General features: G+C 35.0%; 1 protein-coding gene across 1 annotated transcript; it reads left to right on the top strand.

The window, feature by feature from the left end:
- Positions 1-112: 112 nt before the first annotated feature.
- Positions 113-27,755, top strand: LOC145666943 (peroxiredoxin-2-like). The gene is made up of 6 exons (XM_081734562.1): positions 113-288; positions 8,887-8,938; positions 17,263-17,404; positions 21,458-21,593; positions 23,738-23,866; positions 27,621-27,755. The coding sequence occupies exons 1-6, from the start codon at positions 256-258 to the stop codon at positions 27,738-27,740; spliced, it is 612 nt and encodes a 203-aa protein (XP_081590688.1). The 5' UTR covers positions 113-255; the 3' UTR covers positions 27,741-27,755.
- Positions 27,756-27,988: the final 233 nt, after the last annotated feature.

Raw genomic sequence — 27,988 nt, 5'->3', positions numbered from 1 at the left:
ATAATGACTGTGCTAGAAATAAATAAATAAATAAAACGTCGTATTATGAGCAGAAAGAGATACTGAATTAACAGTGATCATTAGCCTTTGAGAAGCTAGAAAATAATTTGTTAATCCAGTCCCAGTGATTAGTCAGCAGAAGTCGAAGAGGGAACACACCGGCAAGGGAAATTAAATTATTGTGCTGTATTTACGACTGGTCTTGTCCAAATTGAAAGTTTAAAGTGATTAATTCATAACTCAAATACTCAAGAAATGGCTGGTCTTCTCCGGCAGTTCATCACAAAAGTAAATAGTAATTTCTTATATATAATAGAATGAGCGGTTCTATTATAGGGAACTGTCCGTCTAACCTGTAGATTTACTTTAGCGTATCCAAAAGTTGTGAAATTTGTAAGAGTAATAGAAAATAAAAGATACATGTATATAGAATTCAGTAATATAACCTTGATGTTTGAAAATAATGTCTAGTAATTTTAATGAAAAGTGTGTGATATTTTTTATTGTATTGCATTGTTGGGCAAGATCAAAGCACAAGTAGAAAGGTCAGATTTTTTTTGTTACGAACGAAGTTTAGGCACATAACTCTAGTAAAATTAAAATTAAAATTTAATATTCAGAATGGAAAGACATATTTATAAGAAACAAAGTTCTGCAGGCGGCAGAATTAAATTCTAAATAATACAGCTGTATTTTAGGTTTACAATTCCTGCGCGTCTGTATTTTAGTTTTACTAGTGTAAAATCATTACAAGTGCTCTATGACATTTAAAATAAGTTAGTACATATGAAAGATTACCATTAGGGGCTCACTATTTTCGCCAAATTTTTTGGTTTAGGGGCCAGAATTTTTTTGAGTTATGTTACTTTCTTGGTATATTTTCTGGTTTTTTTTTTTTTTTTTTTTTTTTTTTTTTTTTTTGGTATAGATTAGGTTAGGTTATATTAATTTAGAGTAGAGAATTTTAGGTTACTTTCCGTTTAGGTGGAATGGATTGTAAGTACACTACCTGCACTTACGCGTATACCCATCGTCGTTCACGTGCCTGCTTCCGTTGGACGCACCCGAAGCTATCACGTTTGCCAATCAGGTTCACCCTACTCTGACTCGGTTAGATGGCATTCGTGCTTTTTAGTAGCCACCTAGCACAAATGATTTGTTAATTTTGCACTGTAGTGTTTACGGCACGTCTGGAGACTGTATTTCCAAGTAAATCGTAAAAGGATTGTAAGTTTTCAGCAATTATTTTTGGTGGTCCTCTTGAATTTCCTCTACAGTAAGGAGGGGGGTGATGTCATGTCGCCCTGCGCACATATTTTGGAGAAAAATAAGAGGGTAGTTTGTAATATAAATATAATTTTTCAACAATTATTTCAAGTGATGTGACTAAACATGACCTGCACGCAAACTAAACACTCATAGTGGGCCTTACTTTATTATAGACATTTATTCCGTTGACCTCTGCCAGATTTTTTTATATGACATTAATGAATTATGAATGGGTTAGTTTAGGTTTTATTCACATACTTACTAGATATCGAGGCGAGTTTATCTGAATTTAACTCTGTTATAATAGTTAACTTGGATAAAAGCCTCAACTGATTCCTATAGTCTCGGTGATATTGAAGGAACTTATTTATGCAGACGTCAAACACGTACCGGTAAATTAAATTAACATTGAAATTGTACTGTATTAGAAAGTTTGCTTAATTTCATGTGCTTGTATTTGTATGAACATGCATTCAAGTGTAGAGGATGATTTACGTTACAAAATGGGGGCAAGAGTTTATTTTGTGCCGACCAGTGACTGGAACCTAACTTAACCTAACCCACGCCAAAAGTCACTGTTAAACGCAAAGGGAACTCTTACCATTTTCTCCTTTGGCACTCTTAGTTAGTCAAGGATTTGACTCACATCTGCGGAAACTAACTTATTGTGCCTAAAGAAATTTCGCACTTGACCTCAGCTTCACCCACCCCTGAACTGATTGTATACAAAGCTAGCTAATCGTTTTTGTTTCATACTAGTATAGTATAGTATGGATGCATAGTATAGGCCTAAATCTATACATAATTAGTGGACACAAAGAAAACATAAATAAGATATTTATTTAAGCATAAGTTTCAGAGAAGGGTTTTACACATTAGTTAAGGTAGGGTAGGGTAGGTTAGGTTAGAGTAGCTTAATGTATGGTAGTCTGACACGTTCTGTAAAACAGCCTATTATTTACACCAAGGAAAGTAGTCTCCCATATTCGTAATGTGAACTATCTTCTTCTGCTGCTCTATGTATGTATAGACACACAGATTGTAAGCAGCATTATCAAATTGACTCAAAATTTCAATTTGAAGAATTTGGTTGTTACGAGGCGTCATACACATGTTGGATTTGTGGACGGTTCCAATAAATCCGTGTACTTACAGAATTAGTTCTCTGTGATGTTATTACATTCAAAGTAGTACCCTGATTCATACGCTTCTTCAGTCAGTGCTGTCATTGCTGGTAACATTCTTGGAACAAGGTTTCTTGAAAGCCCTAAAGTGTTCTAAGATCGTCCAGTCTCACAGATGTAACAGTTTTCCTGAGAGGAGCCGTTGTGTAGGCGATAGCGTCATAATTAAGTGTTATTGCTTTGCCCAACAGTGTTGATCGTTCCAACAGCAACGTAGACGCGCATAGTACTGTATAAATGATCTGTACACACAGGCTGGGTGTTGCCTGTGAGACCCTCGTATGGCGATCCAGAACGCCTTGACTGTAATACGCCAAAATAAACATCTTCCTGGGGGATTGATTAGCCGTTGTGTGAAAGCTAGATGATACCATTCATTAGATTGCGCTTCAGTTTAGGTTCGTACGGTCGAGTCATGAATTATGGCTAACTAGGAATGACCGATATATCGGTATCGGCAAATGGACACCGATATTTACCGATACATTTTCCGAATTATTTTCAATTTGTTTAGGGGAAGGTCGTCTGGTATCGGACACCGTAGCTTTCTTCAGTTTGTCATACTAAAAAATAGCTATATCAAATTACTTAATGCACAAAATGATACCTTGGTATCTTACACACAACGTGTTAAAGGTGATTTGACAGGTAAAAACTAATAATATATATTTTTGTTAAAAATCAAAGGTAATACAAATTAGCATTCTTAAAAAGTGGAGGGTGGTATCGGACAAACATATAACTATAGAGAATTGGTCTTTTGAGGTAATTTAATAACAGAACTAATTGCAAATATTAGCTGTTTACTTACAGGAGTTCTTACACACAAAATAGAGTTTTATTACGCTTTGAAATACAGCCTAAAATAAGAGTAAAAAAATATATCTTAAAATTCTTAGTCTCATCAAGAGTTGTTATTTTTTATTCTGACATAAATCACAATGATAAAACAGTCTGCCTTCAAAATTTTCATATTGTTCATGTATCAAGTCTTTACATATATTGCACTGTATCCAATCATCAAAAGACTCCCGCAGATTATAATGTTTAGTTTTCCAGCAGGTTTCTAAACTAGTTTTAAAATTTCTGATATTCTTAGTGGCATTAGGCTAGTTAACTATACAAAGCCTTTACATGATTGTATAGTATTTCTTCTTGGTCACCTTCTGCTAAATGTGCCTTTGTTATCCGTGCAGGGAGGCTTAGCTGTTACCTCTTTCCCTTCCGAAACGATCTTCTAATGTACTCTAAGGAACACCATATCTAGCACTGGCCGCAGGTGCTTCTTTGGAAATAACTTTGTCCATGACCAACTTTATACTTTCTTCATCGCAATTGCCACGTATTTTCCCCATGGTTTTCTGAAAAAGCCAGATACCAATAAAAAAAATGTCAAGTTTACTTACCAGTGTTTTATTCGATACCACCCGATTCCCTTCTGTCCGATACCAGCCGAAAGACTTGCAACTTATGAATGGCTATCTACCGGCTTGTAACAACACGAAGGCAACTATACGCCTAAATTATAATATATACACACTCTAATAAATGCTATGATTGCAATAATATATTAATACATTTACTTTGTGACAAGTTGCAGGCACACAAATTTATCTCCGTGCACCTCATTACTCGTAAAAATACAAAAACTTTGAAGCAAGAGATACACCGTTCATCGAACAAATCCACTATGGCGTGGGCTTGGCTAGTTCATTTCGATCAACTCACTGTATGCTTGACATGTGCCGCCTAAAGCAGGAAATAACGAAAACTGCTTTTGTCCGATACCACCCACTGTCCGATACCAGACGACTTTCCCCTAATATTAACAGTGGCACTTACATTTCATCGAGTTCTTTGTTGACCTAAATTATTATCAATTGTACAATTGATTTCTTTGCATGTGTACACCTTTGATTTGCACTACTCGTACTCAACTGATATTTTTAGTCCCTCGATGCCAAAATGATAGTGATGGAAAGCCAAAGGTCTTCGGTAAGGATCATGGGCGCCCGAAGAAAATTTTCTAGGGGCACCCATTCCATGGCATTTACGTCTAGTATTTATTATATGTGATTTGCTATACTACGTATACATTTTCGTGAGCCAGGGGGGGTTCTACCCTTCCCTCCCCCTTCGGGCGCTCATAATCAGAATAGCAGACCCGTAATTTGAATCCCAAAAGAGACAGAGGTTTCGATTCAGAAGAAAACGCTATGGAAGAAAACCACAAGACGCTCACTTTCTCATTATTTTCTCCTACTTACTGCTTAAAATAAATAGTTCTAAAGTTAATACAGGTAAATAATTTTATCGTTTTCTACTTCGCTTAACTAAACATCTTATATTTATATGGTTTACACAGCAACACCTGGTTCAGCACGCATCATTTTGTAAACAATAAAAATTTGTAACGGTAGTATCCGTTTGCATTAATATGTATGTAATAGAGACTAGTAAATAGAATGTAGGGGAGACCGGGGTAATAAGAGACAGGAGTTATAAGAGACACGGCTAAAAAATACCCTAAATATCAAATCAAAATTATATATATAAAATAAGTAATGAAACCGTCAATAGCTTTACTTTTCTACCCCACTTGTACTTGTGAACTAATATGAGTTTTTATATTGTTGTCACGCTATGCACTATGAAGATTAATGTGAAGTTTTGAAAAATGCTGAAAGATTGCATTTTAGGTGAATTGGGCGCATGTCTCTTATTACCCCTTTCAGAAATTTTGAAGGGGTAATAAGAGACAGCTGTCTCTTATTACCCCAGTTCAACTTTATGCTTATTTACCGTATGTGACGAGTATAACCTGCTAGTTTTATGTATATAGAAAGTAAATAGGAAAATTCCTACTGCGGCAATCCAGTCTAGAGTCTATGCATAGATAGTAACAATGGAGAATATGCTTTCGATCAACTATTTTCATCATCAGCTGGTGAAAGTTTGCCAGAAGAAATTGATCCAACCAGAGCAGAATCTTGCTTAGAAATGTATTACGCCGTATACTATGATCTTGACTGGTATATTGGGAGGGCTATTGCTTTCCCAGATAAAGGACCGTGCAACGTTAAATTTTTGAAAAAAGGACTAAGTGGTTTCAATTGGCCTGCCTATGATGGCATTCAAACAGTGACATGAAAATTTGTGTTTTATGGACCTAACAAACTGGATGGAAATGGGTCATTCCAGATTTCCAGAGGATAGCTCCATAAAATTCGTTATGTTTATAGCAAAGTGTAAAAGGACTTTTGAAACCAAAACAGAAAGATTAAATATGACTCCTCTTCTTTTGGTAGGCCTAGGTGTTTGTAGGATTATTCTTAACATTTGTTAAAATCATGCGTATATGCCAACATTCTTTTTGGCTTTTTCATTTTTCATATGTTTATCTAAGTGGTTCAGCCTAAGATAAGTAATAAGTCCTACCTGCTATAATTATGTTACACCAAAGTTTAAATTACATTTATGGGGTTTTTAAATGTTAACTTGGAGTTTACATAGGCTAGCATAACATTTCCAAACTCTTTTCCACATTTTTCGTATGTTCGTTCGACTGTACATCGTAAAAGGTTTTATATTCATCTTACACATATTTTTCGAATATGTAGTTTTCTACATAGGCTACATTTTACATAAAGTTTGATCAACAATAGGTTTACAACATTTTTCAATGTTCTCTTCTTGTATGATTACAATTTAATAGCTTTTTCAATACATTTAAATTAGCTAAAACTATTTTTCAAGTTCGGTGTTTTTTCTTTATTGCCAATTTAGGCACTTTTAAGTTCATTTTCGACATTGTCCAGAAAATTTCTTGTCAGCATTCTTTTTCATTTGGTAGTGTGAGTTTTGTCCATGATGTATCTAGATTACTTAAAACTTAACTATACTTTGTTCTAATGGTTTTTTGATATTTAATACTCAGGCAACTGAATTTTCCGAACGAACTATTGAATTTCATTTTTTAAATCTTGATATTTCGGAACATATGTACATATTTCAGATCTGAAAAAAAGTAAATTTTTCAGAATTGTCTGAAGATGTTTTTTAAAACTCTTACTCACTTTCAATTCTATCTGCATGAGCAGTCAGAGCCCTGTTTCTTATTACGCCTTACTTTACCAAAATGTTTCGTTTTTTTTTCTTTTTTTTAATGAAAAAGCAACTAGAAAAATGTGTTAATACATCAGCAGGTTTCATTTTTTAGTACACTCACATACATTTTTTTTCTAGTTCCTCAAGAAACCAATACTAGTGCTAGATTTTTTTTTTTTTTTTTTTTTGTCTCTTATTACCTCGGCCTCCCCTAACTAACAAAGTACATCATCACTCTAAATATCAATCACTGACTCTTAGAATTAAGTTTACACTACAGTATATAAGTATTTGCTACTTTTTAGTTCATTTTATGTGAGCTAGATTAAATTTAGAGGAAATATATTTTTTGTGTGGAACATAATATGAAATTCTGCTTCCTATTTTTTATATGTTAAATTTTGGCCTTATATCTAATATATCCTATTACAATGTTGATCATTTCATTATTCTGAAGATTCCTGATAATATATAAGACATTTGTCCAAAAGTGTCTGTATTGGTATCGGCAGTAGCGGCCTCTTAAGTATCGGGTATCGGTGAAAAAGTGGTATCGGTACATCTCTAGCTTCTTCTTCTTGTGGAAGTCGTTCCAGCTGGATACGGCATGTCTCGTATATTGCGTTCACTTCTTCATGTCTTTAAGAGATAGGGGACCCGTCTTTGACAAATCTTCCGCATCAACAGATCCTGTAATAAAATGCGGTACACTGTCGACCTAGAAATAAATCTTTATATGTGGATAACTCCTGGAAATTTCAATACTTACCGTCCGTTAAACACTATTTGATCACAGCCATTGGCATTTAGATGTAAGTTAACGCGGGACGTCGACAGCGCGACATCTTACGGTTTCTACATATTTATGTTCGAGTGCCTCTAAGTCTCTCCGCTGGTCTAGTGATTAGCACATTTTGGTACACGTGTCCCGGATTCGATTTCCGGCATGAGAACACAAAAATTGAATTTCGTTATCATCCGTCTCCTTTAGCCTAAGGAACATAAGCGTGGGACGTCTAACTAAAATTAGATTTCAATTTTATTTTCCAATGCCTCAACTCAATGTGCAACCGTTCGATAGGGCAAAACATTTTTACCCAACTCGTCTCGTAGCTTCGCATTGGGACCATTATTCCACTTTTCTCACCTTTATTTTGGGAAGCACTAAGATGTTTGCTTGCGCTTGCACCTCGACACACATACATCATCTGTTGATGGCATTGAGAAGCATATTCAAACGCCCATAGTTAATTTCCGTTGCTGCAGCTCTTTTGGTAGCTGTAGCACAGTTGCTATGGCCCCTTGTAGTGTGCAAATGGCAAGAAGAGTGTATTTAAGATGTACCGTGTAATTAAGAAATTGTTGTTTTTGATAAATGCATTAGCATATACGTGAATCACAGATTACATCAGCATTCCACCTTCTACTCTACACGGTAGTTGTAGATTACAAGTCTATTCAGCTTATCATTTTCACAAAAGTTTACAATGTCAGCTATCAACGATATAATAGGAAACTAAGAAAGTAGGTCAGAGCGCAAAATTTCAAAGTCAGACGTACTCGCTAATCCAAAAATGATGGTCGCCAGTATCTCTCACATACAAATTATGAGAGATCTCTCCCTTCCTCGCCACAGCCTTTGGTTTCACAAAGAAAGATCATAAAATTTCAAAACCAGGCATTTAGATTCAGGATAATCAATTTTGAACTGGAAAATTCATATACATGTTTAAAAAAATGTCTTACCTTAAGACCACGTTTGTGTAACGCTCTCTCTCTCTGTACTGAAGTTCCAGTTGTCGATTGCAGTTTTTGGATCAAAGTCCTTAAGTGAAGGGCCATTGATGGAAATTGTCAGCAAATCATCCAATATGTCAGTCTTCAGTCCCCCCAGTTGTTCTAGCTTCAAAAGCGGGGGAAACGATCTCTCGCGTTGATACGCCAAAAGGTAAATAATTTCGATTGAAGGTGGGAAAGGAGGGGTGAATTACGACGTTGTGAAAACTTCACATCCCGTGTTTTCACTCACTCAGTGACAATTATTTTCGTGCGAAACAGATACCGCGTAGCCCTGTGAGTTTAAGCAGAAACCATTCCTACTGAACACTTGTCGCCACCTCTAAATTTCTAGTCGCCAATGGCGACCTGAAATTTTGCGCTCTGAAGTAGTTAATTAGTGCAACATCAAAGTCCGAGGAACGAGTGCAGTATATGCTTTTTGCTTTTTTCTACGTAAAAGGAATACTAGTTAAGTTTTAAAGCGTTAATTATGTTAAATTTAATGATGTGCTATCTATTAAAATACTTAATTTTTCGTTGATTCCAGGTTGTTCCTAGAGCAGGCGCAGCAACTCAGATGTTTAGGACTTTCCATACAGGTAATTTGTTATATTATTTAGGGTGGCGACAAACGTAGAAAACCGGGAAAACTTAGGAATTCTTTTAAGAGTCAGGGAATCTCGAAGAATTAAAGGACTCCGCCCAATATTTTATGTAAATTGGGTTTCTGTGGATTTGCTTGAAACCGTGGTATGTTATAGATATTGTGATCGTGAGAAAAAGTATCAGTGAGCACAACCACCCATCACTGACCGTTTGGCCGCTACAGGGCAACTTTTTTGAAAACAGCAGTAAGTAACGATACTCTGGATTTCGGTGGAATTGCTTGAAGCCATGATATGTTGTAGATATTGTGATCCTGAGGAAAAGTCTCAATGATCAAACCACCAATCACTAACCATTTGGTCACATTGTCTTAAGTTGGTTTTCGTATCACTATACAGATCCCCAAACGGTAATTCAATAGTCTTTCTAGATAAGCTCGAGGAACTGCTAAACTTATTGAGTAGGCCTAGTTTTAGAAATTTTAAGATAGTCATAGGTGGTGATCTAAACTCTGATTTTGACGTAACAACAACAAAGAACAGTGTAGCTGAATTAAAAAATTTGTTAAGGCAATTTAATTATGGTATTACAAATATGAAGCCAACAAGAGGTCTAGCTTGTCTTGATAACATATTTATAAATTTCAATTTATGTCAAATTCATTGTGATGTATCAATATTTCCTTTTTCTGATCATGATTGTGTATGGGTAAAATTGGATAACGCACTATTAAGTAAGGAGGTTGATATCTTGTCCACAGAATGTAAAATAGTTGTCTCTAGGCCAATCACTGAGGGTAAAATATCTGAGTTTAAGAGTTCGCTCTGCAACATGAATTGGTTTCAATTGCTGTCGAATTACAATGACTCTAATGCACTGTTTGAACGCTTCTTGAATTTGTTTCTCTATAACTTTGACATCTTCATCCCACAAAGAATCTGTAAAGTTAATCGGAGCCTACTTAAAAAGCCACATAAAGAAAATAATTCCACGTGGTATACCCCTCAACTTTACTCAATGAAGTGTAAGGTGATGTTACATTTAAACAAATATAGGAGAGAGAAAAATGATGTAACTAGGTCAGTCTATCTGAAAGCTAGGAATACATATAAGCAAGCTGTTAATGAAGCGAGAAAGCAGTATACTTCGGCAAAAATCGAATCGTCTGTTAATAAGTGTAAACAAGCTTGGAATGTAATTAATTCTATAGTTAAGAGTAATCAGGACTGTCTTTACCCCAATCCAGAAGATTTTAGTAATTATTTCGTAAATTCTGTAGATGAAGTACACAATAATATTGACAAACCTGATGTAACAGCAGTCAATCTAATGGAACAATCTGTAAATCCTATACACGATAGTTTTGTATTCAGAAATATATCTCCCCAAGTAGTTCTCAACATTGTAAATAACTTTAAGTGTTCAAACAGTGTTGATGTTTATGGATTGTCGAGTAATCTAATTAAAAAAGTTATTGATTGTATTGTTCTGCCGCTTACACATTGCATTAACCAATGTCTAACACAGGGAATCTTCCCCGAAGTTTTAAAATTATCACGAGTTGTGCCTGTATATAAAAAGGGACCCGAGAATTGTCCATCTAGTTATCGACCAATTTCTCTGGTACCAGTCTTCTCAAAAATTCTTGAAACTGTGATACACATGCAGTTATGTGATTATCTTGATAAGTATAACCTAATTAGTGATTCACAATTTGGTTTTGTAAAGGGTAGATCTACTGTTGGAGCGATTGATTCGTTGGTAAAGAGGGTTATTAGAGGGTTTGAAAACAAGGATTTTGTTCAGGCAACGTTTTGTGATTTAAGCAAAGCCTTTGATTGTGTTGAACACACAATTCTCCTTAAAAAATTAGAGTACTACGGTATCAAGGGTTTAAGTTTTAGATTATTCAAGTCTTACTTAGAAAACCGTAAACAAATTGTTTTTGTAAATAACAATAAATCTGGTATTGCATCAGTTAAATACGGAGTACCCCAAGGTTCAGTACTTGGGCCACTTCTATTTTTACTAATGATAAATGATCTACCTTACTTTTTATCTGCTTACTCTATACTATATGCTGACGATACGACCTTCCTAAATACTAGTCCTGATCTTAGTAGACTTAATTCTATAACTGAAAATACTTGGGATCAGGTTGTGATTTGGTTTAAGGCTAATGGTTTTTTACTTAACGAGAATAAAACTCAACATATGACTTTTAGTCTAAAAGAAGTGCCTGCTGAGAATAACTCAACATGTGTGAAGTTCCTAGGTATATATATTGACAACAAGTTATCGTGGGAACAGCATATTAATTATATTTCTGGAAGACTCTCAAGAGTAATATATCTGCTAAAACAACTAAAAAATCATGTTCCTGATAACTATGTCAGATCGGCTTACTTTGCTTTTTTTCAAAGTATAATTTTGTATGGTATATTATTTTGGGGTAACAATTATCATGTAAATAGCATTCTTTTAATACAGAAAAAGGCCATCAGAATTATTTCAAACGTAGACAAATTAGCTCATTGCAGACCTTTGTTTATCAATCTTAAAATTATGACAATAATCAATCTATACATTTACACAGTACTCCTCTATATAAAAAGTAATCACCAAAATTTACAACTCAGGCAAGACATCCACTCGTATAATACTAGAAGCAGTAAATTCATAAATGTCCCATATCAACGATTGTCTAAATCATTGAACAGTTATGAGACAGTTGGAATAAAACTGTATAACAAGTTGCCTGCATCACTAAAAGATGAACATATAGATAGATTTAAAAGTAAGTTATACAATTGGTTAGTTGCAACGCCCTTTTATTCATTACAGGAGTATTTTAATTGTTCAATAGAAGTGTAACGTATTTTGTAATCTCGTGTTGAGCTTGTATTTAAAATGTATATTGTTATTGTAATTTATTTTGTAATGTCATTTCATCATTAATTTAGTTATATATCATTATTTATTTATACTTACGTATCAATATTGTATCGCATTTTGACGTTGTCTATTGCTATGTATAGCTTAACGACAATAAAATTCTTTATTATTATTATTATTATTATTATTATATTACATTTTGGAAACAGCAAAAGGTAACGATATTCTAGGGTTTCGGTGGAATTGTATGAAACCCTGAAAAGGTTTAGATTTTGTCATTCTATCCAACAACCCGTAAAAGGAATGGGAAGAGTAGTGGCCAACACAATTTAAGCATAGATAATATCCCGATGTTCGTCTTGGGGGACAAAGAAAAGCCCTAGACAGGAGGACCGGCCCGGGCCGAACCTCCCGAATGCGAACAAATTCTCTACCAACTGACCTACTGTTGCTCGATAACCAAAAATTAATAAATTTTCTCAGAATCACGACATCTACAACATATCACAATTTCATTCATTTTCACCGAAATCCAGAATATCAGTATCTTCGGCTGTTTTCAAAAAATTGGCCCTGTAGTGGCCAAACAGTCAGTGATTGGTGGTTATGTCCTTCGAGACTTTTTCTCAGGAACACAATATCTACAACATATCACAGTGTCAAGCAATTCCATCGAAATCCAATTTCCATGAGGATTGTGCGGGATCTTTTTACAAACATTTAAAATGAAAGTTCTGAGATAATTTCAGATGTGGTTGAGTTTCTTTTCTTTCTTTCATTGACAATTTCAACTTAGAAACTTATCTGTGTTTTCCACTAATGATGTGTGAGAAACTTATGTTCTGTACGTGTGCGCACTATTTTTTGCTTTTGCTTATGCAGTGGAATATCATACTGGTAAATTATTCTCAAAATGCAGTTGGATCAACGATCCAATGGTAAATAATTTTCTGTGGACACATAAATCCAGCCTTTTTTTCGTTTTCGTTCCTACTAGCTTCGATTTTATCGGAGTTCCCTGGCCTTAGGGTGGCCAGATGTTCTGCTTTCGGCCGGACAGTCTGGCTTTTGGAGGTCCTGTCCCGTGTCCGGCTTAGTACTCGAGCCGAACGCCCACTTGTCCTGCTTTTCAGTTGTCTCATTATAAATGTTTAACTTTCCATTATTCTGTTGGCTCGATGCCTCCAGTCTCAGACATTTCAGAATTTGTACATTTTTGAAAGTTGTAAAGTAAGAAAAGTTTAGAGTTCCAAAATTTGGTAGGAAAACCATTAGATTGGCAACCCTTACCAGGCCCTGACCAGTTTTATTTCAAGAATACTTACGAGTTTACGAAAATTGATGATTTAAGTTACATCAGCGTATGCATTGAGTCAATACTCAGTGGATAGACGGACTAATTCCATCGGATTCTTAGTCTTTAAATATAGGATACGCTTATAGATACCAAAGTATACTTTATATTTTGTACTATTGTGTGTTAGTGCAATATTTATTAATTGTCATATGTTTTATAGCGAAATATTTAATCATTGTTCATCGATAGTTATACATTCGTAATGATATACTAGTGATGATTCAGCAGTTAGCGAACAATATTTATGACATGAGATTTATAATATTTTGTACATGAGATCAAATAAAATTTTGCAACCGCTTGGGACAGTTTCATAAATTATTTTGTCCTTGATTGTACAATTCGAGTCAATTCAGTATTCATTTTCTGATGTATTCTTCTAGCCTAAAATAGCTGAGAAACGTAAAAGTATATAGACAATGATTTTTTTTTTTCACTTTAAAACCGAAAAGTTTTTCTTTTCCTAAACTGAACACCTGCACTTTAGATTAGGCAACTCGTGAAAAATCAGAATTGCTTTACTTCACAGAAACTAAGAGAACAAAGTTTTATTTCTTCATTGCATCCCCACCGCGTCCCCAGATGTCAATATTGCCACTTACTGATATTTGAACTAAACTATTTCTGTATTATTTATGACATTTAGTGGTCTATTAATACTTCCTAAGAACCTGAATTGGAAGCATTGTCTGAAGCCACTACAAACCCCGGTCTCAACAGATTCACTCGATTGATAAGCAACACAGAAACTATGGGCATTATTTCTGTTATACTCGTCATACGTTAGTATGCTGATTTTCAGTTATTCATAATGAACAATTTGCAAAGCTGCTGACAACACCAGGGGTTTTCCGATGGTGAAAGAACAACGCATTTGAGCTATCAGGAACCACGGGAATAAAGACTGCGTGAATGTACGTTTTTGCGGTAGCAATGTGTCGACTGCTCTCTATATATTATAATGTAATATAATACATTCTGGAAGTGAGTGATTTAGTCTAAGATATTATCGTTTATGATACAAAATGACATTTCAAAACTACATTAACGTTATTATTTAGTTGTTGATCTTTTGAGATTTTTTTATTCATAATACGAGGTGTGTTCAAAAAGTATTGAACCTTTGGTTGGCAAAAATACATTTATTGATTTGGAAATCTGAAACACTAATTCCCTTTAAAGCAGTCTCCTTGGTAATGCACACACTTTTTCCAGCGCTTTCGTCATTGTTGGAAATACTTCTAGAACGAAGTTTTAGGAACGGTGCGCAACTGTGCCGTTCCATTTCGCATAATATCTTCTCTTAACTCAAATCGGGTCTCTTTTAGTGAGCTTGGGAAATAACCAAAAGTCATACGGAGCCATGTCGGGTGAGTAGGGAGAATGATGACACACAGGAATATTGTGTTTAGCGATGACAGCATTAGTCAAATTTCGCGGACACTCTCATCATACTCAAATTCTCGTTCAAAATTGAATGTATCGATCCGATTGAATGGACTCATCTTGCGTATTGCCAAGCTTTTGGCAAAATTTGATGCAATATCGCTGCTCTAAGTTTTTCTGTCATTTTACAAAAACTGAAAACCGACGACCGCTCACTATACGTCTTCAGTCGTTGGCCGACTAACAGCAACTGACGCTTTCTGCGGGCGGGGAAAAAATTGACGACTGCGCATGAATGTCTTCTCTACATCTACAATGAAGGAAGTCCCCCGCGCTTCATTGGTTTACGCGGGAAAAAAAATAAGATTCGACACTTTTTGACCACACCTTATAGTATTATTTTGTGCAAGCGATTTAAAATGATGAAGAGTGCAGCGAATAATATGAACTGTTGAGTTTTAAGATATCTTGAGGGCTCCCATAGACTGTCTGTTATACAGATAACTCATATAACAGACACATTACTTAGTTTTGTTTTTGAAGTGATCAAAAGCATAGCAATTTTAAGGATAAACAAACAAGACGAAAATGTAGATACCATTTTAAACTGAAGGTAGGGTACAAGTCGACCTCGAAATACCATAAAATAAAGTAAATAAATTTCTGGAAATATAGGAACATATGGTAAACTTTCAATTATGTAGTGTGTTCCGTACGGACGGTCATTAACTAATTCTATTTAATGCTTTATTAAATGCTAAATAAATAAAGATTTACATGAATGCAGCTGATCTAGCATTTAATACAAGTTCTAATAGAAAGAAATGTTTATTTTCATAATAGTTATATATATTCATAGCGTAACTATCTTGAAACAACCTTTTAACTTTTAAATTAATAAACTAAAAACCCTGTAATTTTGTGCGATACAAATATCGACAGGGAGAAACTATTTTACATACTCTGCAGTACTGCCAGATTAACGCTGTTGGCAACCCAACATTAAGTTGATTCCGTTTTCAAATATATCAAATTATTACATATTTCAAATCTACTTAGGTGCATGTTAGCCGAAAACTAACAAATATCACATTTATTATTCAGTACTACAAAATAGACTCCACAGTATCACAGACATACAAATATTGAAGACCTCTACAACAGTAATAACTAAAGATTGGCAGTTGCAAAATAAAACATCGAAAATTGCAAGCGAAGTGGCACTGTTTATGCAGAAATTATTTATTGTATTTTTGTATCATTAATTTTATCAAAAACTTGTCAAGTGTGTTAATCTACATTAAGAATTGTAAATATCACTAATCAATAAGTATGACATTGAAAGTATTAATTACTACACGTCAAAACAAAGAAAAAGGAAAAAAAATACGTCATAGAAGTATTAATATCATAAACTTAAAAAAACTGAGATTTGCTATTGAATGCACCTTGTCTAAAAGTAGACAAATAAATGAAGAAAATAATACGCAAAATGATTGGACTGGTTCGAATCTCGGTGCAGTCACTTTTCACTGTGTATTGTCGAATTCACACCTATAGAGAAATTGATATCTTAAAAGTTGTTGTTTCCTCCTTAACTTGGCACTGTTGTAAAAGGTTCATTCCGAATTCTTTCACAAAATTACTATGGCGCTGTAACACATAAAGTGAATCAAACAAGACAGAGAAAAGGAACTTCATTATTCGATTCGCCAATAATGATTCATGGCCTCCAGTGAGGAGGTAAATTCCATGTCTCACTAGCGATGCTTTCACGTTTAAACAAAACTTTAAAAGCAACAATTATAGGACAAATGGGACCAATTATAAGAGTAAATAACATTTATTCACGATTTCTTGTAAAACTGTCAAAATATGGCATTTACGTCATTTTGGACGAGACTGGGAATCAAGGGAAGTCAGAGAAATTTTATAAAATTATTTTTTCTAACATTAATTGTACACCAATTTCACCTTAACCAACCATTATAATACATACTTAGTTTTTATTGCTGTTTTCTTCTTCTACATGCAATTTTGTTTTTATTGCTGTTTATCTTCTGCATGCTAGAATAAATATTCTTGTATATAAATATTCACCGTTATTTAATCCTTATTTATATGTCAATGTCATACGACACCTATCATGAAAGTCAGGGAATTTCCTACCAAAGGTCAGGAAAAGTCAGGCAAATAGATTTCTCCAGATTAGTAGGAACCCTATATTGAACTAAGCAGCTTTTCGAAATAAAAGTTTTTTGAAAAAAAAAAATGTTCAATCACTTGTGGCTTTATTGTTTTTTGTTCGAAATACGCCATATCGTGATCATATATTCGATCCTAGAATAGTTCGGAGGTGCATTACTCCGTCCGTCCTGTTGTAGAGGCCTCCCAGCATTTGGATGTTTGTGATGCTGTAGCATGATTAGTTTGCAACACTGAATAATTAATGTAGTATCGTAAGTTTCGTAGAACACGTAGTTATGAAATAATCTTACGTAGTTCCATTTGAAAACTACAACTTTGTTGTGAGGCGAAAACTTTTAATTTCTTGTTATTGCAAAATATGTTAAACAATTCCCCTCTTGCTATTTGCATGGTACGAAATTTCAGAATTCAAGATAAATGTTTTACCTGTATTTAAAAGTTCTGAATTAAAGTTGATGTTTTAAATTAAAGGTCCAGTTCTAGCGGCAGCCCAGGTTCAGAAGCCAGCTCCGGACTTCCGAGGAACGGCAGTGAGTAACGCTGATTTCGAGGAAATCAAATTAAGTGACTTTAAAGGAAAATACCTTATACTTGTCTTCTATCCACTTGATTTGTAAGTATAAAGTGTAAGAAGAGAAATGTTACTTTTTTTCTTATCATTCTACAAGGGAAATAATATTTCAAGATCTTGTTATCCTCTTCCTCAAGATTTTAATCAGAAAGATGAATATAGCTAAAACATTGGTGAAAACAGAAAACATAACGACAAGAATAATTTCACATTTTATAAATTTTTGAAGTTCATGCTGGGTGCTTTTGTTGTATGTACAGTCCGCAGCAAACAACCTGCAACATGAGCATGTAACTTTATTGTGAAACTACGCCTAACAGCACAGGGAATCAACACAACGTCTAAGTGGCACGAATCACGCCAGGAAAAACCTCGGCGTCCTCCCCTGTACACTTATTTTGGAGCAAAAGACTTCGTCATTTCACAAACTTACATGCTCATGTTGCAGGTTTTTTGCTGCGGACTGTACAAAGTTTATTAATAAAATTTACATCTTCCTTGTCCCCTTATTCATTACAAAGCATGAAAGCGAGACAAATGCATTTAGTATATCTGTAGTTGAAACAAAAGATTCTCCAAAACAGAATGGAAAATGACTTACTTACCATAAGCATAATCATACATATCAGACTAGTAAACCTACTCATAGTTGTTAAGAATCGTCCATAATTCGATGTTTATTTTACGTACGAAGGGCGTCCAATAAGTTATCTACCTAGACAGAAAGGAATGCAGATAGGCTCACCTGGTCATCACTGTTTTCCGATGTAGCCCCCAGGAGGTCTATGCACCGTAGCCACTTTGTGGGCAACGAAGAAATCCCAGAGAAAAAATAGTCTTTGTCATAGCCTGCAAACCACTGGGAAACAGCCTGTTGGACCTCGTTGCCGCACGAAAAACGTTGGTACACTTTCACTAGTCGCTTGTGGATCTCCTTTGATCCCTTCCCTTCTTTAGTAAAATACTTGATGACCGAGCGGTGCTCCAACTTCTGCAAATCCATTGTTCGCTACGTCACACAAATGTTCGCTACGCGTCGTAACAAACACTGCTCATGGCCATTGCGTTGCTCCGACTGACCTCAAATTGCGCAGCGGGGTTCCTCACAATGGCCTTGGCGTGCGTGTTAGACGTCATTATGCTGCACCCCTCTCTTTCTGTCTAGGTAGATAACTTATTAGACGCACCTCGTAGAACTTAGGAACGAAAGGTCTGCACGCCATAATATTTTGCAGACGTTTGTAGGAGGTCATGGTCGATCACCATACTAAATTTAATCCACATCGTGTATGTCGATTGATATTATTATTATTATTATTATTATTATTATTATTATTATTATTATTATTATTATTATTATTATTATTATTATTATACAAACATGTGACTTACTACAAACCTGAAATTTGATAGTCCATAACTCGGGATTCAAAAGCCTTCACACTCTTGTATAGCAGCAAACTACCATCCCAAGTTTGTTCCCGATTAGATGAGTTTGGTTGAACTCGTTCTGTATATAGTCCCATTGTTATTGATTTTTCAGGGAAAGAACAAATGAAGGACAAAAGGTGCCTAATAAAACCACTCCTGAACTTGATTTACTATCCCAATATTTTCATGACTTTATTATTATTATTATTATTATTATTATTATTATTATTATTATTATTATTATTATTATTATTATTATTATTATTATTATTAGTGGAAACGAAAGGAATCTTCAGAACGGCTGGCTTAGGGTTTTGAATCCTGAGTGTAATGGAGGATTTTATTCTTATTCTATATTATATAGAATTACCCACCTCTTTGTTACTCTACAAAATTGACTACTTCTGTCTTTCTAGAAATCTAAAATTAAGCAAGTATCAGTGGTGCGAAGTGTGTCTCACGAAACGGGGATGGAGCTTCACAGATTCCTCTGTGCGACTTAAAAAAAAAATCAATGTCTCATGGTTATGCACCGATTCTAATGAAGGCGGTGATAATAAATGATGGCATGACGAAAGCCGGAGGAAACTGGAAACCCCCAAGGAAACCTATGCAAACGGTGTTTGTCCGCTACAAAGCCCACTTGGTAGGAGCTGGAATCGAACCAGGAACCCTTGCCAGAGTTCCTGAACTTAACCTGAACTCTTCAAACCATTGCTATACTTACCTGAAGATAGTAAACTTAGCTTGGGTCTGCAACTGAACGGCAAATTAACGTATAGTGACCTTCTATAGAAACTACAGTACCCGAGAAAGAAGTTTGTAAGTTTTGATTGTTGTAATGTATATCAATTTATTGTAAATTGATAAATGATACGTCATGTACAGTGTCTTAAATTGGATGTCATCTGCTGATAAATAATCTTGTCATTCTTTTCAATATATTCTACATTTTATTGTATATTTTCGGTATTGTTCTGATACGTAATGATTGCTTATTTAATTTTGTACCGTTTTTAGAATTCATTTGTGATGGAAAATTACACATTCGTTGGTGGAAGCTCTCTTTCACTGACCTTGAACAGCGTTATTCAAGCGCTACTTTTAGCTGAGAGATGGCGACCCAGTGTATTGTGTGTCGTTTAATTCTATTGGTCGGGAGCGTGAGCTGGCCTATTGACTTATGTATAACTCTCTTCATAGAGTGGGAAATTTATACTGCAATGACCTGCAGACGTCGATGTACGAGGGGAAGTCCGAAAATAAGTTTCCCCTCTCGTTTTTCCCAAGAAAGCGAACAGCAGTGCACGCACAACACACCCAGACACAAATGAGTATGGTTCACCCGCAATCCTGTAGATGGCGCCGTGGCAGCGCTTGCGCAAAGCTGAGACGTGTTTCCAGTTCGAGCCTGGTAGTTATGGAGAGAAGGCGCGTTTTGACGTCGTCAAAGGAGGAAGTGCCGGCGGTTGTCCGCTATGAATGGGCACATGGCGTAACGGGAGCAGCAATCCATAACCAACTCGTGGAAGTCTAAAGGCCTGATATGATGTCGAAATAAATGATGCAGAGATGGTGCCGCCAATTCAGTGAGGGGCGGCAGCAAGTGCTGGACATACCAAGATCTGGAGCGACGTGCACTTCCACTACAGACGAAAATGTCAGGATGGTGGATGACGTGATTGAAACGAACCGGCATATTACTATACAGTCCTGGTCTCACACCCATCATTTTTCAGCTCGGCGGCAGGTGGCTTGGAAGCAATGCTGAAGTCACAGAAACTATTTGACGCTTCTTCCGTATGCAGAACCCTGGATTTTTCCTGGAAGAGTTTTTGAAGCTTATAAACCGGTATGACAAATGTCTCAATGTACATGGTACTTCGTGGGGAAAATAAAGGTACGTCTGATCTTTGTCACATGCTGGTTTTGGTCAGGGTGTCTATCGGTCACAAAATCAGAAAACGATCATGAAAGTCAAGGAAAAGTCACGAAATTTAGCTTTTGTGTCACGAATTGTTTTTTCTGTACAAATATAAGTACAGACTGGAAAATTTTGTTCTATAAAACGTCAAAAGTCACCACCAAAAATGTCTATGGTCGGCTTTAGACGCTACCAAATCGCAAGCAAAACATGCTTCTATCTCATGCATAAAAATTCGGCCTAATTCGCACCCAAATTCACACTTGAGAATGTTACGAAATTTTATGGTTTGGTAAAGAAAAGGTCACAAAAAAATCACGAAATTTCATTCTGAAATTTTAGTAGACACCCTGTTGGTCTTACATCCCCACCTCTGTCCACAGTCGCCTGGGGAAACTTATTTTCGGACTCCGTCTCGCAAGTATATCCATTGGTAACCATGGTGACGAGTAAACGAGATGGGCGTGATATACATGTAAAAAGGGACGTGTTTAATTAATACATATCTTTCAACGCAAGTTACGATTATGAAGTCCTCGCTACGTACTGCCCTTTCAATGTTTTTCACTTTTAACTGTAGGCAAATCATTTGAAAATTGTAGTTTGAATTAAGAATAAAATTCCAGACGATGTTCCTTTTTTTTCATATTTAATTGAAAAAGGTTTAGTAGTGTAATAGTAATTTCCATATTATTAATAATTTTGATACTTATCTATATTTTTTTAATGGCATTTTCTAGCACGTTTGTGTGTCCAACGGAGCTGATAGCTTTCAGTGATAAAATAGAAGAATTCAAAAAAATCGATGCTAATGTAGTTGGAATCTCAGTAGATTCACATTTCACACATTTAGCGTGGATTAACACACCAAGAGATGTAAGCAACTATTCTTCATTGTATTTTGCTTATTGTAGTTTCGTTGGGAAAGAGAAAGCATGCCTAGTTCCATTAGTAGTTAGTGTGTTTTAGTTCTTACACAGTAACGTTCAAAAGTGGAATTCATCGTGACGTGAATTTTCAGTAGTTTTTGAATATCGTAAGCAATTAAATATTGGATACCTTAAAATTATTATGTAGGCGCATGAGAGGATGATTCAAATTAACAAAAAATTGGTTACTTATCAATAAATCCGTGGGGAAACAAAACCTGGGGATACATTAAATTAAACGTTTCCTTTGATTGTGGTTTATGTTAAGGAGCAAATATGTAATACAAACGTTGTAAGACTGATTCTCATTGTGGGTATATGTGTGTTGTACCTTTGCTTTGACTCTTAGAGCATTGCGATGACGATATGGATAACAATGAAAAGAATAAAAAAAAAAAGATGCTTTTTTTTTAAAGGTAGATTTCCTTTTTTTCTCAGTCAATCAGGGACTTCCGTTATTTATTTCCTTCCTTCGTTCCTTTTCACACTTCGCAACATAAATCCGATCCTCATTTGTTTCAGGACTTTTCAAACACGTGAGAAAAACAAAGAGCACCAATGATTTGTTGAACTGGACTACTAAATGTCTTTCAATATAAAATATGAATGGCACGCATTAATTCATGCTCTGGAGTTCCTTCGTGAATTTGGCGTGGGAGACCCGGGTTCGATTCCCGGCGGGAGCTCATGTGGTTCTGATTCCACGTTAATCAGTAGGTCCCGTCTCATATAACCTTGCTGCTGAAAGGGACGTTAAACTCAAAATCAACTCAATCATGCTCTGGCCAACAAGACAGAAGATGAACAGATACTGTCTTTGTCCCTGTGCTTTTGGAAAAGCTACTTTCAATTGACAAGGTTTTCCCCTTCCTTCCTTTTTTACTATCTTCCGAATCATAGCAACAGTAAAAAATGTTCTGATAAAGTTCCAGACAGCTGTAATTCACTTATTCAGAGTACTTTAAAAAAAACATAATCAGCTCAACTTCGTGATCAATGAACGATGCAAAAGTTATAAGCTTATTACAGATTTTAATTTACTTCAAGCAGATGATAGAGTGTGACAACAAAAGCATGTATATAAATTCTAGTACGAATTTTCTTGTGAATTCATTAGCACAGAGACATTGATTAAAATGAACTACTTCGTAATACAAGACATGAATGTATATTTTGAATTATACATCATGTATCCTATAGCATCTGTCAGCAATTTTTCTAGACCTAGGTTCTAATTTTGTAAATTTTAATGTTTATATATCATATGTAGCGCACGGAGTACATAAAAGATTTAAGAGAATCTATCACCTCCTGTGCTGCAAAGAAAGATCGATTTCTTTGAGCTTTTTCATCTTTCTTGGTCGGTAATTTCAAAGCAGCTGAAATTATCGACCGAAAGAATTAATAGAGACCATCAAATGTAATGGGATTCTTTTTCTTCTTTCTTTTCAGTTGACGAGTGATAGATTTTGTTAATTTATGCTTTAGATATTTAAAGTTCTTAACACGTGTGTAGTGTATTTTAGTATTTGTGTTCAGTGTTATTATTAATTAGCACACCCGTGTTTAATATTTATTCCATACTATGTTCAGTTCCTTTCATGAAGTATAGTGTTTTTGTAATAACTTTAATAGGCACATTAGTAATTAAAAGAGAAGTTTGAAACTCACCGCAATATTTATAAAAATTGAGGCGTTTTGGGGGATCATGGTCGTCTTTGTCAGCCTGAATAAGTCTGAAGAAGGTATAAAATTAAGCTGTAAAAAACATGTGGAGAGATGGTTTAGTACAGCCTAATTTTTAAGCTTTTCAGACTTATTGAAGCTTACGAAGAGGACTGTGATCCTCGAAAACATTCCTTAGTTTTATATATATTATTTTCTTTTTTGATTACTACTGTGTGATTATCATAATCACTGGCAGTTCTTTACCTTCAATACGCGTTTACAGTTTTTTACGTTTCTGGTGGAACATACTTACTACATGAGGTAAAAGAAAGAAGAGAAGAGACCTGATGTATTGCATAGTGTTTTGCTACATTTGGTTTTGCTTTTAATAATTGTGTTTTGATCTTGTATTCTTATTTCCAGCAAGGTGGTTTAGGAGATCTGAAGTATCCTTTGCTCTCGGATTTCAATAAGACAATATCCAGAGACTACGGAATTCTATTAGACAAAGAAGGTTGTTCTTTGAGAGGATTGTACATAATAGATAGACAGGTAATGATATGTTGGTTTGCTTTAATTGTTTGATTGTCTAAAGCAAGTAGTAAGATGTCATACAGGGTGGACCATAATTATATATATCATATTTCAAAGACTGCGGTAAAGAACCTAGCATCATAATTTGAACATAAACACGTTACTCTCCTACCTTTCCTTACAAGAATTTTAATCTCTGTTCACCAATACACCATCCAAATCCAGGGTGTCTATCGGTCACGGAAGTCACGAAATCAGAAAATGGTCATGAAAGTCACGAAAAAGTAATGAAATTTAGCTTTTGGGTCACGATTTTTTTTTTTTTTTTTTTTTTTTTTTTAACTGTTCAAATGTAAGTACAGATTGGAAAATTTTGTTCAATAAATCGTCAAAGTTCACCACCAAAAATGTCTATGGTCGGCTTTAGACGCTACCAAATCGCAAGCAAAGTACGTTTTAATCGCATTCAACCTAATTCGCACCCGAATTCGCTCTTGAAAATATTAGGAAATTTTATGATTTGGTAAAGAAAAGGTCACGAAAAAGTCACGAAATTTCATTTTGGAATTTTAGTAGACACCTTGAAATCGATTAATGCCTGGAGACGAAGAGCATCGTTATCATAAGCAGCGTTACAGACCCGTACTGTGAAACTCTTCTGTGATAGATCCCCATAGTTCGGCCAAATTGCATATGTGATGTTGATACACTTTGTCCTTTAAAACACCCTATAAGAAAAAAAAAGTCATTTGGTTCAAATCGGGAGATCGAGCTGGCCACTCCACAGACTAACGTCGACCGATCCAGCGGTTCGGGAATGTTTCATTCAGCTCCACTGTTCTGCCATCTTGTCTGGCGTGCACTAACAGTTCTAAATTCAGTGACTGCTTATCCCCACTCTCAGGTTACATAGTGTTGCCATAGTTATCAAAACTTTTTGTCCAGAATTAAAAAGAACTACAGTCAGTCAAACATCATATACATAACTATGGGCCACCCTGTATCATAAAATTTATTTCTGTTGTTGGCAAGATTGAGTTCTTTTAAATTAGAACATATATGTATAACATATGTATTGATCCTTCCTTTCCTGCCATATACTATTTGCTCTTAATATTGACCGAGTCGATTGCAGATAATAGTCCCATCAACCATGACTTTGCATCTAAACTGGTACTAGCTGTCGGCACTAGTTGTAGCTTTCTTACCTTCCTAAAATCGCCCTGATCTATATAGCTCATTCTGGCTCCGTGGGCTCGTTCATTTGTTACTTTGTAGAGGAGCAATGAAATTACTCACATGCTGCATATTCAATATGGCGCTGCTGCGCGCTAATATTTGGAAACTAAAAACCTGATGAAAATTCTCATTCTTCGAGAACACCTTTTCCAGGGAAAGAGATAGTCATGCATAGAGATTAAGTTATGCATAGTAATCTCATATTATAATTACTAACTTTATTTGTGTTCTAGTGACTGAAATGCAATCAATGATTTTCAGTGCTTGTTCTGTAGTATTCTACAGGTATTGGTATAACGCCACAGTTCGATTTTGTTAATATTTTGTAGTAAACTACATATATAATTACCTGCTGCTAACTGATAAACTTAATAAAGGATCACACATTAGTTAAAATACGTGAAAAACACTATATTTCGTTATAATTATCAATCACTTTACACCTATGAAGTATACGTCCGTATTACACGACATCTAGACTCGTTATATGTATTGGTAATCACTCGTAAACATCTACCTGGAAACCAGAACTGTTTTCTTAATAAGCAAATCAACATCAGAACATTACCATAACAACGGATAAACAAACACCTTTACATGACAACGGACACTATAAACAGTTCAAATCAACATTTTTTTTTATAACCTTCGATATTACACTTTTCGTCTTCTTCTGAGTAGCTTGTGCATGTTAATAAAGCACTTTTGCTCTAAATAAATAAATAATATTTACAAAGAAAATACATGTTGTCATTGCATTGGGCGCTTCACAATGCAAGTACATTTTACATAAAAACATACTGTAACATTTTTAGTTTGGTTGTTACTATGAATTCCATAGTATTTTGCAGTAACTTAACTACAACACACTTGTATACAGATCGGGAAAGAAAATGGATGTTTTGTTCTTCTTCGTTGTGTATTCGAAATTTTCCATGTCGATAAATATTTCGACTAAATAAATACAAACTAATTATTTGCTGATCAAAACTATATATTTTCATTATAATTCACGTGTTACAGTTTCACCAACTCTTTGGCTTCATCAGACACTATGGGATACAGGATAACTGTACAATCGTATATACCAGCTTCTACTTATGGAAAATATCAAAGTTCGACTAAATAATCTGACAAAAGTAATATTTATATGCATCTTTCTTTGGGATAAAATTATGTTTTGTAAAAATACAAATTGTGAAGTTTAATTTTTATTCCTTCTAATAAAAACTGTTTTCCCGCATTCTCATCCAACTTTCTTCTGTTAATACAGTGAAAACTCTGAATAACGGGCACCGATGTATCATAATTATTTGTTCATAAATGAGAGGTATCCATGACAGAGGTTACACAAATATAGATTATTTACAACTCGTGTAGTCATTACATACAATGTATAGTAAACACATTAGTTATATTTGTCTCAGTTTTTGAATGACTGGGGCCATAAGGAGGGAAATCTCATTCAATAAAAAAAAACAAAAGTATCAACAAAAGATATGTTACATTAGCGTGGAAAACCTACTCATGTGTGGTATTTTTTTCTCTCTTTCTCTCTCTCAAGCACAGAGTGTTAAAGAAAAATAGGTGAAACACTTTCTTTCGTCTCATCATTGCAATTAATAAAACGTGGGCTAGATTCTACGAACTGATTACAAAACTAGAACCAAATGTATGGCGTCATCTGTGTTCACGATGCCAAAAGGAAGAAGCTACAAATGGGAAAGTGATGTTGATATTGGCATATGAATACCAAGAGGTTATTCTTGCGCATTGTGCTCATAGGGGACTACAATTAATGCTGCCAACTATACTTAGTTATCTGAAATACCATCGGCTCCCTGCTTTAGGAGAAAGAAACCACATTTGCGATCACGAAAATCAGTAATTGTCCTCCTCAATAACGTCAGGTTCCGTACGTCACATGACGTACACAATTTACTGCAGAAATGGAGTTGAGAGGTTCAAAAGAGTACCTCTCATACTTGCCAGGTGGAGTCTTTCTGATTGCGATCTGTTTACAAAACTGATATCACAAAATGATGCTCTCAACGATATATAAAGCCTACCAGATGTCGCAGCAGCAAAAAATTGCATGGAGAGATCAAAACACTTCTGGATCAGTCACTTTCATAGTTTTTATATATTACCTATCCCAAGGAAAACGGTCCAATGTTTTTATAAGGATAAATTTATATAGTGTATATCACTAGCTTATAGTAATTTAATTTCGGGTTTGATGCATGTATATAATACTACAAGTTAGTTCTCTCTGAATAATTTCAGACTCAAATGTTAGTAAATGAAAACATTAAGATAAGTTCCTTTCGTGTTTATTTAAATTTGTGTATGTAAATGAAATCAAGAATTAGGAAAACATTATAACTAGTTCCTTTGTATTTCGTAAATAGTTTAGAGGATAGCGATGGAATTAGATGTATCCAAAAGTTAATTATCACCAACTTTGATCACATCTTGCGTAAACATAGTAGTATGAGTGAAATTGTTTTAACGATGGGTTTTATTTTTGCAGGGAATCGTTCGACAGATAACAATTAATGATCTTCCTGTAGGACGCAGCGTGGATGAAGTATTGAGACTAGTTAAAGCTTTTCAGTTTGTAGATGAGCATGGAGAAGGTAGGTCTATTTGAAGTTTTCTGTTAGGTCTATTTCAGTTTCGTCTATCAGAGGTGCATTTTAATTGCCTATCAAAAGTCTATTTCAGTGGTCTATCTTAGTCTTATTTCAATTGTGTATCTTACGCTTATTTCAATTGTCTATCTTAGGCTTGTTTTAATTGTTTATAGTAGGTCTGTTTCATTTTTCGATCTTAAACTTTTAGTTTTCTATCTGAAGATACAGCAAATCAACTGATTATGTCTACCTAGGTAGTTCTTGT

Source organism: Thermobia domestica, chromosome 12, assembly GCF_964235325.1.
Source record: "Thermobia domestica chromosome 12, izTheDome1.hap1.1, whole genome shotgun sequence".
NCBI classification, from domain to species: domain Eukaryota; kingdom Metazoa; phylum Arthropoda; class Insecta; order Zygentoma; family Lepismatidae; genus Thermobia; species Thermobia domestica.
Note: the sequence above shows the minus strand (reverse complement) of the source record. Positions and strands in the feature narration are given on the sequence as shown.